General features: G+C 55.3%; 1 protein-coding gene across 1 annotated transcript; it reads right to left on the bottom strand.

Annotated features, from left to right (window-relative positions):
• Positions 1-5839: 5839 nt before the first annotated feature.
• On the bottom strand, positions 5840-14216 carry FDXR (ferredoxin reductase). Its single transcript, XM_062506193.1, has 12 exons — positions 14186-14216; positions 13997-14094; positions 12766-12861; positions 11420-11542; positions 10777-10890; positions 10194-10295; positions 8795-8902; positions 8522-8606; positions 7701-7903; positions 7227-7398; positions 6655-6828; positions 5840-5970 (listed from the first exon to the last, which is right to left on the bottom strand). The coding sequence occupies exons 1-12, from the start codon at positions 14214-14216 to the stop codon at positions 5840-5842; spliced, it is 1437 nt and encodes a 478-aa protein (XP_062362177.1).
• Positions 14217-14890: the final 674 nt, after the last annotated feature.

The raw sequence follows: 14890 nt of genomic DNA, 5'->3' as shown, positions 1-14890 counted from the left end.
ACCCTTTCTGCTGCCTTCATGATCCAGTGTGACAGAGCCTGTGGGACCAGCTTTCCAGGGATCTGGTCCTTTGGGGCTGGCATAGAATCACTGAGCTGTTCCCATGCCTGTATTACTCCTCCTGCAGCTCAGGGTCTTCATTTATCTCTCCCAGAACTGGCTGCTCCCTGGACTGGATCCCTCAGAGGGTCTTGGCTCACAAATATTTTTTTGCCAAAACTTCCAGGTGGATTGAGGTGAGAGACAGCAATCCCACACCTGGAACAATACCCAGCTCCACCATCACATCCACGACTCCCCAGCACCCCCATCCTATGGGACATTAAACCCCCATCATAGCCCAATCCCCACACATGAGACAGAAACAACCCCAAGTCTGGTGCGCAAATGGGCACGCCTGGAAGGTGTCTGCAGTGGGGACAAGCAACAAAGAGCAAGGACGAGTGGTGTCACTCTCATGCCAGGCCCCCCAGCCACATCTCCTCTCCATCGGGTCCAGTGGCTTGCAGTGAGCAACTGCCCTGAGAGCCCAACTGCAGTTTTGCAGTTTTCCTGGCAAAGTCCTTCACTATTTTAAAAACCAAAACCCCCAAGTTTTTTCTTTGGGAAAAATGAATTCCCAAATCCAACCTGCTGCTGGATCCCTTAACCGCAGCACAGTCCCAGCAAAAGGGAGCTCAGCCAGCTTCTCCATCGCCTCGTTACCTTTCCCTGGCATCTCCTCTTGCAGGAGGCTCTGTAAGCAGGTTGATAAATGCAAGGCATGGTGCTCTGACAGTTCCTGGTGTGCAGCCACCTCCTGCAGGGAAGAGCTTGCTGGCAGCCAGGCCAGGGGAGGAAAGGGAATGTGGAAGAGTCGTGTTGGGACCCTGATGCTGGTCCAGGTTTGCACTGGCCCATCCAGGCCAACACCAGTCAGAGAAGTGCCCTCGGTTCCTGGCAGACTCAGAGCCCACTGCAGCCCCAATGGCATCTCACATCCTAAACTGGGGTAAAGCCCCACATCCTGCCCCAGCCCTCTCTATCCTGGTTCCAGCCTTACAGATCCTCTGGGAGGCTCTGCCTCCAGTATAAATCTGCACCCCAGACCCTACTCAAAGCACACACCTCCAGCCAGGAGAGCAGCACACCAAAGCTTTGGTATCTCCAGCTCTGCAAGGCAGACCCTAGCATCAGCCTCCTGTTCCTAGAAGAAAATCAGCATAAGGCTTCTAACCCATGTGCATCCTAGACCAGGACTTGGGGAAGGAGAGGACCTGAATCTGTGCACTGCCAGCACAAAGCCAGAGCTGTCCCTGGAAAGGCAGGGTGGCATCTGGGTGACACAGCCCTCTTGGGCTGTCCCCACAGGCACTGCATCCCACTAATGGCATATGACATCAGATGCCAACCAGTCCCTCTGCCAGAGCTGAGTCTTACATGTGACACGTGAGATTTGGCCATGGACCTACACCCATTCCCTGCCCTGTACTCATGCCAGTCTTGTATCCATCCCAGTCCTTCCTGTTGGCTGCCAACCTCCCCTTCCCAAGAGGTCTGGACAAAAATTAAGAACATCTGAGCCCAGGTGCTCCTATTCCTGTCCCTGTCCTCTTGGGTCTCACTTAAGATGTAAACATAGGTGTAGATCATCTTCCTCCACCCTGTGCCACCTTGAGCTGACAGAGCCACCCTCCATCCCCACCTCCCCTGTCTGCTCCAACCCCCAGAGAATTCAGGGTTTCAGTGCTTAAATAATCACACAGTGCTGGTCGGAATCCTGGATCCCAGCAGCCATAAAAGCAATCAAGGCAGAGAGTGGAGCAAGGAGAAAGGTGGGACAGAAGTCACGGGGATGATGCTGTGCATGGTGCATGCTTGGCACGGATCCGGGGCAGCTCCAATCTGACACAGCTCCGCTCCCCTGCCACCATGTCCTACCCTCACAGTAATTAAGGGAGTAAAAATAAACAGGGATGGTTTTATCCCTGCAGGGATAATTCCTCCCCCTGGGGCGCTGTGTGCCTGCAGGGCTGCCCCAGAGGTTGGAGATGAGGTAGACAAAGCCGGTGGGAATGGAAATTTCCCAGGACAGAAGGAAATAACTTCTTTCTGGGGTGTAACCAGCCATCACCCACCAACTTTATATTTGCTGCTGTTGTATCCCTAAATAACTCCTGGAAACAGCTGCCTGGAGTTTGTATCTCCTACACCTCTGCTCCTCTCTTGACCTAGGGAAATGGGCACACGCAGTCTCAATTTCCAAAGTCATTCACCCCAAGCAGAGGGAGAACGTCTGGACCTATAGCACCACTACTTGACCCTACATAACCCTTCAACCATGAGCAAGACTTCAGCAAGTGCAGAACCCTGGCAAGGCTGGATCTGTAAGACTGGGCATGGAAATCACGAGCCTGTGGTGGGTCTGGAGTCAAGGACATTCTTGGGGTCCTCTGGGAGAAAGGATGATGCTGTCCCTTGAGTGAAATGTCTTCCTGGGCACAGTGGGGCTGGTATCCCGCTCCAATGACTCCAGAGCTTGGTATGCAAACGTGTTCTCCATCTCTGCCCAGGGCTGGGGATGGATCTGGAGGGGCAGAGCACACGATGGATGTGTCCGGGAGGGCAAGCAGTGAGGGTGGGCTGAGGCAGGGGCCGTAGCTGTGCTCAACCAAGGCATTGAAGTCAGCACTCTCTGGAGCCATCTGTTCCCGGACTCGCCCGGTGATTCATGCGGCGAGGGGCCGGCGTAGAGCCCGGCACCGCCTCTGCACCACGCCAGCTCCGGGGATAGGGCTGGAAAATTGTGTATTAGCCACGCTGGGGAAAAGCCTTTTCAACCATTTTTCTGATCGTGTAAGCTGGCTTTTAAACAGCAACACAACTCCTCAGTGCCAGGCCAGAGATCCAACTCAAGCTGGCTTTTCCCTTATTCCAGAGTGCAGGAAAAAACTCCTGCTTTGTGGGCTCAAAATGCTCATTGGAAATGGCCAACTTCAGCAGGCAGTCAACTAGCAAAGCCAGTGAAAGATTAGCACTTATCTTCTGGGAATGATTGGAAAATGAAGCATCAGTAGGAGCTTCTGGGATGTGTCAGACCTGCTACTCCAAGGCAGAAGCCCACGAGCCCAAACAGCTTGCCTGGACAGTCTTCAGACAGGGAAACTGAGGCACAATAGTGCAAAGCAGCAAGAGGAAGGTGCAAAGACCCACACGGAACCACGCCATCACCCCACAGCGTGACACGGTCAGTCCCACAACCAGCCTGGCACAGAAGCACACGGGAAACAGCAAGGAGAGCAGGGAGCCGTGTCCAGCCACTCTCCAGGCCATCGCTCACCACATGCTGACCTCCAGCAGCTTTGTGCAGCCTCATTAACGCTAAGCTGAGCCATAACTCATCCAAGCAGGGCAATCCACATGCAGAGCTGGCAGCGACGACTTTCAGTGTTTCAGGCCTCTTTCCAACAGCAGACGGGTGTCACTCACAGCATCGCCTTCCCCGGCTCCTCAACTGCGTCAGAAAATGGCTTTGGAGCTGCTCCTGTGGCAGCTCAGGAGAGAGGGGGGCGAGGGGATGGCTGCCCAGCCAGGCTGCCCTGTCGCCCCTCCGCGGTGGGGACACACCTGGGGCTAACACAAGGATACTCATGCCTAAAGGCAGAACCCGAACGCGGGGCACACCCGGAGCCCCGGCGGGCAGCAGGAGCGCGGGGACCACGGGGCTCCCGGTCACCCCCATCCCTGCCCGGCCCCTCCGCTCCCCGGTGCGGGCTCCCAGCGCCACCTAACGACACGGCGGAGGGGACAAGGACCGACCTTCCCGGGGATGGGTGCGTGCCGCTGCCCCGCGGAGGATGGAGGGGAGGGACAGCGGTGGGGAGGCAGAAGAAACCGGGAAACGGGGCTAAGGCTAGGCGGAAGAGGAAAGGGAGCTGGAAGTGTTGAATAAGAATTTCTATGATTCTAACCATCAGTCCCCTGTCCCTGCCCTTCACTGACCTTCATCATCCCATGGTTTTCCCACAGACCAGGATTAACCCCAGGGCCGTGGCCAAGGTCGGGGTTGAGCAAAGTCACTGAGCTCAGCAAGGACAGACATTCCCGTTAATCTGTTATCACAGCCCAAAAACCACCCTGAAGCATCCTCAATCTGGGAACAGGCGTGTGCCAGGCTCAGCAGGAGCACAGTGGCCTTTACCACGGCTACAAAAGCTCCCTGGCATCAACATTCAAGGCGATATGGGAAGAAAATCCTGGGGAGGAAGCTGTCTCCTCTCTTCCCAGAACCTTCAAATTTGATGCAGCCACAACAAGCCCTTTGCTGTCACATTCCTGGCTGGGCTGCCAACCTTAACTGCTGGTAGGTGCAGCCCCCTCGCCTCCACACCCCCCTTCCCAAAGCTCTGATTCACCTCGGAACCCAGCATTGATGTAATCTCCCACTCGAGAGTTCAGCATTAGGACTGCAGCAGCCGTGAGACGTAAGGAGAGCCACATCACACAAACAGCTGTTCCACAAAAGCTTTATTGCTCGTTTGAGTACGAGTTCCCATTATCACATTTCCTGAGTTTCTTAATGAGCTTTCAAATGAGATTTAAATAGAAAAGGATGGGAGAGAAAAAGGGAAAAAATAGGGAGAAGTCAGAGATCTCCCTTCCATGAGTGAAGACAGAGATGAGGTGGGAGAAGAGTGCTTTGAGGTCAAGTCCTCTGGTGTGAGAGAGGGCTGGGCTGAGGTGGAGGCTGCCCTAGCTCGACTTCCCCTCTGCCTCCATCACAGAGCCACTGCCACTGTCACCATTTCCACAGGCTGGGGAGGAGGGGTTGCAATCCTGCAGTGCTCTGGCAGGGAGCACGGGGGGGGGTCGGGAGCAGCCAGGGAAGGGGCCCCACTGATGCTGCCCCTGCACCATGGATAAAGAGAAGATTACAGCTCACGGTTTGTAATCTGGCTTAAAACCTGACACCGTCACCGTAGGCAATCTGGGCTAAGAGAAGCATTTAATAGGCTTCAAAACACACAGGCAAAAAAATAACCCCACCAGTGAAAGGAGAGAAAGAGCTCGAGGCACTGCTTGCACCAGTCAGCATTGGCAGTTACTGATGGACACAGGATCCCTCAGTATCCTGAACAAGGCAATTACATGCTTATTATCCCAACCTACCCCGTAAGACAGAACCCAGGCTCTGCTGGGATTTAACTGTGGGAAACAGAAAGCAAATTAATGCCCTTTCCTGCTTGTGTAGAGCTCACAAGTGGAGAGCACCCAGAGCTCCCTTGCCTTGGACGTCACAGGAGCTGCAGCACTTTGGGGGCAGTTCTGAGGTTAAGGCAGTGGCAGACAAAGAAGCCAGACTCAAGCTGCAGTTCCATTTTGGCTTCCTTGGAAGGGTTTATTTAAAAAACAATAATTATTAAAAGATGCCTGCTCTTCTGTGAATGACAAGGCAACAAACCCATTTGGCTTGTGGCTTAAAGGGGAGGCAGCAAGGCACAGGGAAGCTCCTCCATGTGACTTGCTGTGGGAAAGTGGCTGGCCAGGATTCCCCCAAGTGCACACACACCTCCCCTTGCCTGCACTGCATGATTTACTAATGCTTCAAATACAGAAAAGAAACAACCCCAGGAGTGGCAGCTGGCTGCAGGCATGTGGGGTGAACCAGCAGCCTCAGGTCTTGAGACTTTGAGAACCCAGAGTTCATTGTTACCAGAGAAGCCCCAGTGTCACACACTCCTCCAGAGCCACTACCAGCCCCAGACACAAGCCCTGTGCTCCCAGCCCTGTGCTCATGACCCAGTGGTGTTGCCCCAGGATGGTACCACTGGAGCAGTGCCACTTTACCACCACAGCTGCCTTAGTGACCTATGATCTGCAGCATCTCTGCAGGATCCACGATCTTCTCCCGGGGTTTGCCAGCAGCTTTGCCTCTTGCCACTTCAGCAGCATCAATCTTCTGCCAGTCCGAGAAGGAAACAGGACGCACCCCTGGGGTGATGGTGAGAGACAGGAGAGAGAACTTTATCAAGTAAGAACAAGTTCAGCCCCACCTCTCCATTGTCAGGGCACTGATGTGGCAGCAAAGCTGCTCTTTTCCAACACGGTGTCAGAGCTCAGCCTCGCAAAGGAGAAATAATTTCTAAAGCCACAAGGAGAAAGGTGGCAGGTTCCAGTCAACTCAGATCCGTCAGACCTTTGCAAACCGTAAAAACAGCGAGCACAAACCACCTCAGGGGACGAAATGCTTCCAGTTCACTGTTAAACCTCAGACAGTTTAAGAGGCAAAACACACACGCACACTTTAATTGAATGTCTTTAAACACAGCTACAGCAAATTACTCTCCTGGGCATTTTAATCTTTCCCCTAATTTGCTTGGAAGGATTACTAGGAAAACCACTCAAGAGCAATAGCTCACTGTCTCAGCAGCTGACAGTGACATTTTACCCAAGGTCTGTGCTACTTTTAATGGCCCTTCCCAGGAAGTGGTCATTAACCTTAGCAATGACACAGATATTTAAGAGAATTCATGTTCTGTTCTCCCTGGGCTTTGGAACATGGAAACAGCAGAAAAATACATTCCCAGGGTTCAGACTCTGCTCCCTCACAGATCCAGGAGGAGTTTGGCTGCACTGAACCCTCCTGCTGTGTGCCACTGAGCCTCTCACACTGACCTCGGCTGCGCAGGATGCTCTCCACGAGCCCAAAGCCTTCTCTGAAGGGGGATATATCCAGCACACCCCCCTGGAGATCCTCCAGCACAGACTGGGCAGTGTCAAAGCTGTCGTTCATGGTGGTGATGATCACACCTGTGGGTCCTCTCTTCACCCACCCGCTGCAGTACAGACCTGCAGGGGCACATGGAACAGCCAGGCTTGGGTCAGCACGTGGCCTTGGACACTTCTGGCTGCAAGTCCCTGCCCTGTTCCCCTGGTGGTGTGAACAGAGCCCTTAGACAGTGCTGTGACAGGAGTTGGTATACCTACACATCAGCACTAAGCAGCTGCATGGGCTGTGTCACTTTAGTAACAGCATGCAGTGAAAACCCCTGTGCTAAACCAGACAACACTAAAAAGAAATGGAGACTGGCCAGCTCTTAACCCCTGATAGAGGTAGTTCATTCCTCAGTTTCCACTCTCCAAGGTGTGGAATATCCATGCCCTTGGTGAATGAACTTCCCGCCCCAAAGCCCCCAAGCCACCAGCTGTGCTCAGCATGTCCCCTGCAAATCCCTGTGCACACAGACCTGGGACACCCTCCACTCTGCCCGAGCTGTTGGGGATGACCCCACGTTGGCTGTCGAAGGGCACAGCTGGGTCCAGTGGCAGGCTCCGGTAGCCAATGCTGCTGAGCACCAGCCCACACTCCAGCTCCTCCACATCTCCAGTGGGAACGGCTTTGGCAGAGTCACCCGAGCCCTGACAGAGGTAGGAAAAGGCTGCTGACCACCACAGTCATCACTGCAGAGCAACAGCCCCCCTCCAGTCCCCTTTGGCATCTTCGACCCTTGGGTATTTGCTAAAAGCCACTCAGCAGCAGCAGGGAAAGAGCTCCCTTGGGAAAAACTCTGGAACCAGAAGATCTTTTGGTACCAGATGCCCCGAGAGCCTGCCACAGGCAACTCCAGCCAGACAGGGAATACAGAGCTGTCTTTGGAGAGATTCCCAAGGGATTCAACAAGGCTCCATCCCAGCCTCGCAGTGCTCCCAGCCCCTGGTACCTCCAGGCGGGTCAGGGCCATGCGGACGCCCCTCGCCCTCCTCCCATCAGCACTGGGCAGCACTTCCTGGGGGCTGCACTGGAACTTCAGCCCCCACTCCCGGGGAGCTGCTGCCCCTGCTGCTGCTGCCTGCATCTCCCCTGGCTTCTCCAGGGCTGTTTTCATCATCAGCTCAGTCAGTCGCTTCCTGGGCCTGGGAACATCTAGGAAAAGAGAGAAATCTTCACAACAGGCATCAGCAAAAGCCCCTTGGGACACACCACTGGGCCAAGGCCATGTCAGGGCAGTGTCAGTATGTGAACCTGTCATGTCAGTGGGAGCCCAACACCTTTGAGATGACAAACTGCAAGTCAAAGTGACCAGGGGACCTCCTGAGGCTTGAGGCCAGTTGGACACACAAATCAAAGTCTGCAATTTCCTGTCTAGCTGGTGCTTGGAGGCAGCAGCCCGTGGAGATGAGCAGGTCTCTGGACACCCTTGGACTCAGCGTTTTCTTTCTAGGTCTACAGGAAGCTCTTAAATCAACAGCCTTGGGATCTCCCCTGCAAGGTTCCCTCAGCCCTCCTGAGTCCCCTGCCCTCATCACTCAGTGTAAGCACTGAGTGGCTGCTCAAACAGAGATACACAATGTTCCTTTGTCTTGGTGCCTCCTGGCACTCTGAGGACATGACACACCATGGTAACTGAGCCTTCACAAGCCAGACATTAAGTACAGGACAAGAGTTTCTCTGACGCACACTCTGGGCACGTGCAGATCACTCCTGGTTGCTCACCTGCCAAGGTGAGTCCCTGTCTGGAGGAGCATGGCACACTTCCCTCACCTTTGACAGCACTTTCGAGGCCTGTGAAGTCAGCAGGGTCCAGGACAGCTCTGGTACCCGGCAGGTTTATCATCTCCCGCAGCTCCTGGGAATTGTGGGCAGGAGAATATTACCTCCAGCAGAGAGAGGACAGCCCCAGACCCTCAGGACCCAGAAAATGGGTGCAGGAAGGGGGGTGCCTGGGATTCGCACTCACCCCCAAACCACCTCTCCCCACCAAGGATGGGCAGTTTGGGGCTCAACTCTGGGAAACAGCAGCACCTCCAGCCTCACCTTGATGGTGAAAGCGACTTGGAGAGGTCCCCTCCTCCCAACCAGCCAGACACGCCTCACCTTGCTGCAAGCAAGAGCTGCCAGGGAGCTGTCAGTGATGTCTGTCTTCTGCAAAACAGACACAGCAGAGTGGGATGAGGGCAGATCTGGAGGGAGCTGGTGGGAAGGCACAGCCTCTGAAGGTGAAAAATCAGCAGAAAAGCTGGCTGTGCATGCAGAGAGCCTGGGTGAGGACGAGAAACAAGTCATCTCCCTTTGCACAGAGCTGTTTGAACAGCTGGTCCCTCATCACTGAATGTTCTTCCTGAGGCCATAATGCACCAGAGATAACGAGCCAGCACCCCGTGACTGCCTCAGGGGATCCACCCAGCAGGTTCACCTTGGGGCTAACAGAGTAAAGCCTTCCAGTGTGCTCCATTCTGACGTGCCTGCAGATGCTGTTGGGGGACTTCCCAGCTCAGGATATACAGGCTCTGGATGAAACCTGCTGCAAACCACAGCTCAAATCACCACCTACCCGCCCCAGGCAGCTCCAGCACAAGCACAAGCACAAGCATGGCCAGGCCTCACCCTGGTGTTGGCACCTCACAGAAATCCTGTGCTCTGTTTCACTGGTGTGTTTATCTAGACTGCAAGATCTTTCCCAGAGAAAAAGTGATGCAAGAGACACAAGGTAACCAGGATAAACCATTCCAGACCAATATTCCTATCTGGGAACTACCTGCCCACCCTGGCACTCATATCAGTACCGTGTCTTTTGCAGCACTGCTCCCAGCTGACTTTACTCACTGTTTGGCAGTGCCTCCAAGTTTGTGGTTTTTTTAAAATTTAATTTAGATATTAACACAGGAAGTTGTTGCACAGCTGTAACAAACCTCATGGCATTTCTCCCAGAGGGAAAGCCTTTGCTGCCAACATCTGGGGCAGCAGTTGTATGCAGCAGCTGGTGCACAGCAGCTCCCAGCTGTCTGCAGGGATGAGGTCCACCCGTCTGCCCAGTGCCACCAGCTGAAACCAGGCTGCTGCCCTCAGCTCCAGTAGAAAAAGATAAACCCCAACAGAAGTTTCTGGTTTGGTGGCAGAAGAGGGAAAGCGGCTCCTCTTCTGCTTCTCATAGGAAAGCAAGGAGTGATGCTCGATTTCCAAGTTTTTGGATGCCAGCAGAGCAATCCAGAGGGCTCTGCAGCATCACCCAAGTCATGGCCACAGCCTTGGATCATTCCCTACAGGCTGTGACTCCATGGGTGCACCCAACAGGCAGCAGCCTTCCCTGGGGAAAGATCCTGAAGACAGAGGAGTCTGAGGTTTTGTCTGAGATGGGTGGGAGCCAGCAGCCACCCACCAGGGAGGGAATTTGAGGCCTGGGCTGCCCTCATGGTGCAGAGCACCCATCACTCACCCTGAGGAGCTGCAGTGGGGACAGCAGGATCCGGGCAATGTCCAGAGCCACGTTGCCATGACCCAGAATCAGTGCTGTCTCACAGCTCAGGTCAGGCTTTAGCTGTGGGGAGAGACCCAGCTGTGACTGAATCCACATGGTCTCCACAATGTCCAGCCCTTTAGACCCGTTCCTACCATCCAAATTCCCTTCCACCCTGCTTTGCCCCAAAAAAAGATTGGGAAACTCCACACCAGCCTCCTCCCCAAGCAGACACAGCTGCTCCAGGCACCCCAGACAATCCCTCTTTCCACCTTTCCTACTCTCCTGGGAGCAGGAGCTGTTTTGATCAGGAAGCAGAGCATCACCCCTACAGGTTCCTATCTGGCCTTGCCAAAATGTGCTGCCAACGTGCAGAGCCAGCTAATCCACTCTCACTGATGTGCAAATTGTTCGCATTTCTACCATCTAAGAAGGATTTAGCATGTCTTCTGCTAATCTTTTCCAATTGCAGGCCTTTCAGGACTTAATCTGGAGCTGAATGCCTGCACTGGGATGGGAAGGACACGAGAGGAAAGGCAGGGAAGCACAGGGCTGTACTCACATCCCGGCTCTCGGGCAGCCCGTTGTACCAGCCCACGAAGGCTCGGGCTGAGTAAACACCAGGGAGGTTCTCCCCCGGGATCCCCAGGACCCGGTTGTCTTCAGCACCGTAACTCTGAGGAGGGAGCAGACACAGTCAGAGATGTCACTATGTGCAGGGGTTGACACCAAAACATGAATCTCCCCTTCCAGCTGTTGCCAGAGTCAGTGCATGGCTGTGATATCCCTCCCAAGGGCTGAGATACTCAGCAGAAGGGCTAAACACAGCCCAAGCACAGGGGCTTCATCTGCCTCATCATCTTGGGATCCAGAGCCAAATTTGATGTCCTTGGTCCAAGGCAGAGCATGACAAATTGAGGACTGAGCAGCAAGGACAAATCCATGGCAGGCTAAAATAAGCAATGGCCAGCACAGGGAGAGGTTTCAGAGACCTGCACGTGATGCCAAGCTCCAGCACACACCCCCTGAAAGGGCTTTGGACAAGCCATGGAGCATCTGAGCTGTCCCAAGGCTGGGAAGAGTTTCCCATGCTAACGAGGCACCCAGAAACACCTCATCCAAATACGCTTCCCAAGATCCCAGTGGAGAATAACCCTGCAGACCTCTCCCAGGACTCCTGGGGCACTAAGGCTGTGGGTACACACCAGCACCACGGCGTGGTACGCCTGCTGCAGCTCTGGCACTGTCACATCCCTTCCGACGGTGACATTCCCGTAGTAGGCGCAGCGCTCCGAGCGTGCTGTCTGTGTGAAGGTGTTGATCACGTTCTGCAGAGATTACAGACCTGGAGTTATATCCCACAGCCAGGGCCAAGGCCTGCTGCTGACAGCAGATCCCTGGGACCATCCCCTCCAGCCTTGAGATGCTTCACTGCCTCATCCCAGTAAAGTTATTCTGAGACTCTTATCTACCAACAGCCAGAGATAACTCACAGGGAGATAAGCACAGCTGTAACTTGGCACTCTCTCCACCATCCTTTGTGAAAGGAAAATCCATATTCTGCACCCACCTGGGGAGGACAGGACCTTTCCAGTACACACAGCCCTTCAGAATAAACCCCACTGCAGAGGAAAACTCCTTCCCAAAAGTGAGGTTTGCAGCTCACCTGCCCCCCTCTGCCAGCAACCCATCTCAACCCCTCCTGAAAGCCACTTCCTTGAGAGAGGATACAAGGCAGGATGGCAACCAGACCTTTTCCTTCTGAGTGATCAGGGCTACACTGCAAAACCACCACTCCCACCCCTGCAGCTCCAGATGGACTCAGTGTGGAGACAGGACAGACACCACCATAACAGCTGGAGCAGTGTCTGTAGTATGTCCATTCCTCCCCTCTCACACAAAGGGATGCAAGCATTTTGGCCTTAGGATCTCCAGGCATTAGAGGAAACTATTGCAACATACTGCTGTGTCTGGATCTCCCATGTCTGCATTTCCTGTGTCCTACACTTCCAATCACCTCCACTTCAGCTCAGATATAGCAGATACTCCTGGGTACAACTCACTGTCAGGCAAAGGAAAGTGGTCAGGAAACCTTTGATTTAACATTTCCTTGCCCAGGAGTGCACCTACAGCCCAACTTCCATGGCTCCCATGAGGAGATGTGTGTGTTCCCAGAACGGGGCTGACTGAGGGGTAAATGGCAGCAGCAATGAGTAGGTGAGATCTTGCTGGCAAAAAGTGCCCAGGGATAAAGAAACACATCCGTGCTCCTTGGCCTTGCTCTAGGCCAGGCTGACCAGCACCAGGAGCAGCACTTCCTATCACAAGCCCCTGGCTCTGGTCTGCTGTTCAGAGCCCTAATGCCATGTATCCCATGTCACCCATCCATAGCCTTAGGAGGAGGACAAGGAGGAGATCTGGACCTCTCTGGTCTGACAGCTCCATGTCACAGAGAGCCTGAGGCACCAAGAAGGACAGCATTCACCTCAGCTGCACCCACCACTGTCAACACACTCAACCACACAGACAAGGCCAGGGAGCCAGCACCAACCTTCACCTCAGGGTGGTCTGGGGCCACTCCAAAACGGACAAGCCCGAAGGGAACGGGCAACTTCTCGTAGATGTCCACCAGGGCCCCACCATGGTGCTGCAGGAGAAGAAAGTCACAGTTGGGATGAGGACAGAAAGGTCACAGGAGGCTAGCAACACTCATCTGCAGCAGGGGAAATACAGGGCAGGAAGATGGGCTGCAGCAAGCCAGAAACAGCCTCTTCCAGACTTTTCCATGAGCAGGATGGTGCTGCACCTGTTACTGCCAGGGCAGACCACAAGATTTAGCACAGAGTGACCCCAACCACCATCAAGTCCATCTTGTGGGGCTCCACCTCGCTACCCAGTCCTGAGCTTCTTTTTCACGCTAACCTGGTGGGTATCCAGTACCTGGGGAGCTGATCAGAGAGACCCTATGCCAGCTGGGAAGCAGCCAGTGCAGCATCCTGGGTGCTGGGGGACCTGCCAGACATCTCCCAGTCCCCAGTAGAGATCCCCATGCCCTGGGCTGAGGGCTTGGGCTGAGTCACCTCGGGGTCAGAGCCTTAGACAGATGTTTGGCTGCAAGGCTTTTGTTATCTTGTATTTTGACTCAGCCTCTTCCCAAGATTAAGCAGCCATGAAATTCGTCCCTGAGGCTTAGTAACAGCTATTTTCCAACACATTCCAGAGACAACACAGCATGGTTTAATGATGGGGTTAAGCTGCTGTATCTCTGGAGGGTGCCAGCAGCCCCCTTCTGCGTTCAGGTGCCATTTCCCAACAGAACTGACTGCCCAGAGCACTGAAATTTGCAGACACAAGGTAAAGCATCATCCATGTGTTTTAATTCTGTTGGGGAAGGAGGAGAGAGGAGAGCAGATCCCACACATCCACTTTTAACACACAGTTAATGTCATTCTGGCTGGGTGACAACAGCTTTGAGCAAGTCAGATTCTTGCTGATTATTTGATTCTAGAAAAATCACTTGGGATGAACTCGAAGCAACCTAAGTCCTGAATGGACAACTCATGGGCAGTGCAGGGACGAAGGCAGCAGTACCTACCCCAAACAAAGAGGCTCAGGAAGACCTTGTGGGGTCTGGGCTGCCCCAAGCAACCCCCCAACAACCGACCCGGCTGGAGCAGGGCCAGGAGCCCATTAAACCACCCCAGAACATGCTGAGACCCAGGCAGCGCAGGGACGCCTCCCTCCCCCCAGCCCTCCCCCGGGGCCAGATGCCATCCCGGTACCTTGAGGATGTGCTGAGCCGTGTAGAAGCCGGCGGGGCCGCTGCCCACCACGCAGACCCGAGGCGCCGGGGCAGGTGAGGACAGCCACCGCCGCAGACCTGCAGGGGAGAACGACAGGCAGGGCGTGAAGCCACACGAGCTGCCACCTGCCAGGGGCGGCACCGGCCCTCCCCGGTGCCCGGCACCCACCCAGCGGGGCTCGTCCCCCCGCGCCGGCCATCACCGCAGAGCAGCAGAGCGGGGCCGAAGTTTATGTATCGCACCCGGGGAGGCGGGAACGCTTCGAGGTCAGGGACAGCGGCCTTGGCGCTTACGGCCAGGCCGGGGCCGGCGGGCTGTCAACTGCTCCAGAGTGCCGGAGCCGAGAGCCGAGACCCCGCGCACCGGGGTCCCGGGGGCCCCGCGCCTCTCACAGCCTCAGGGGTGGAGCACGGGGCTGCGGGGCGCGGTTCTCGCAGCCCCTCGGGCCCACGGCCCCGGCTCCCCCGGTTGTCCCGGTCCTGTCCCGGTCCTGTCCCGGTCCCTGCGGGCACGTGCGCCCCCGGGCCCGGTTCCGCCGCGGCCACCGGGCCCCACCCCTCACCGCTCAGGCCCCGCCCCTCCTCCCCACCGACCAATCGAGAGGCTGGAAAGCGCTTTGCTTAGCATAACCACTCCTCCCGCCACCGCCTGGCTCCGCCCCCGCACCGACAGCCAATGGCAGCTCGCCGTTTCTGCCCGCGGCTGACCGGAAAAGAGGCGATACCATAGAGAGGATGGGAAGGAAGAGCCGTCTGGCGGCCGTTCGCACCGCCGCTCTCCATGGTGAGACGTCCGCGGTGCCCGGCGCGCTCTCGCAGCATCATCATCGCTGATGCTGCTAACTGCCTGCTCTCCTTTATCGCCTAAAAAGCG

Source organism: Cinclus cinclus, chromosome 20 (assembly GCF_963662255.1).
Source record: "Cinclus cinclus chromosome 20, bCinCin1.1, whole genome shotgun sequence".
NCBI lineage: Eukaryota > Metazoa > Chordata > Aves > Passeriformes > Cinclidae > Cinclus > Cinclus cinclus.
This window is presented reverse-complemented; position numbering and strand designations above follow the sequence as displayed.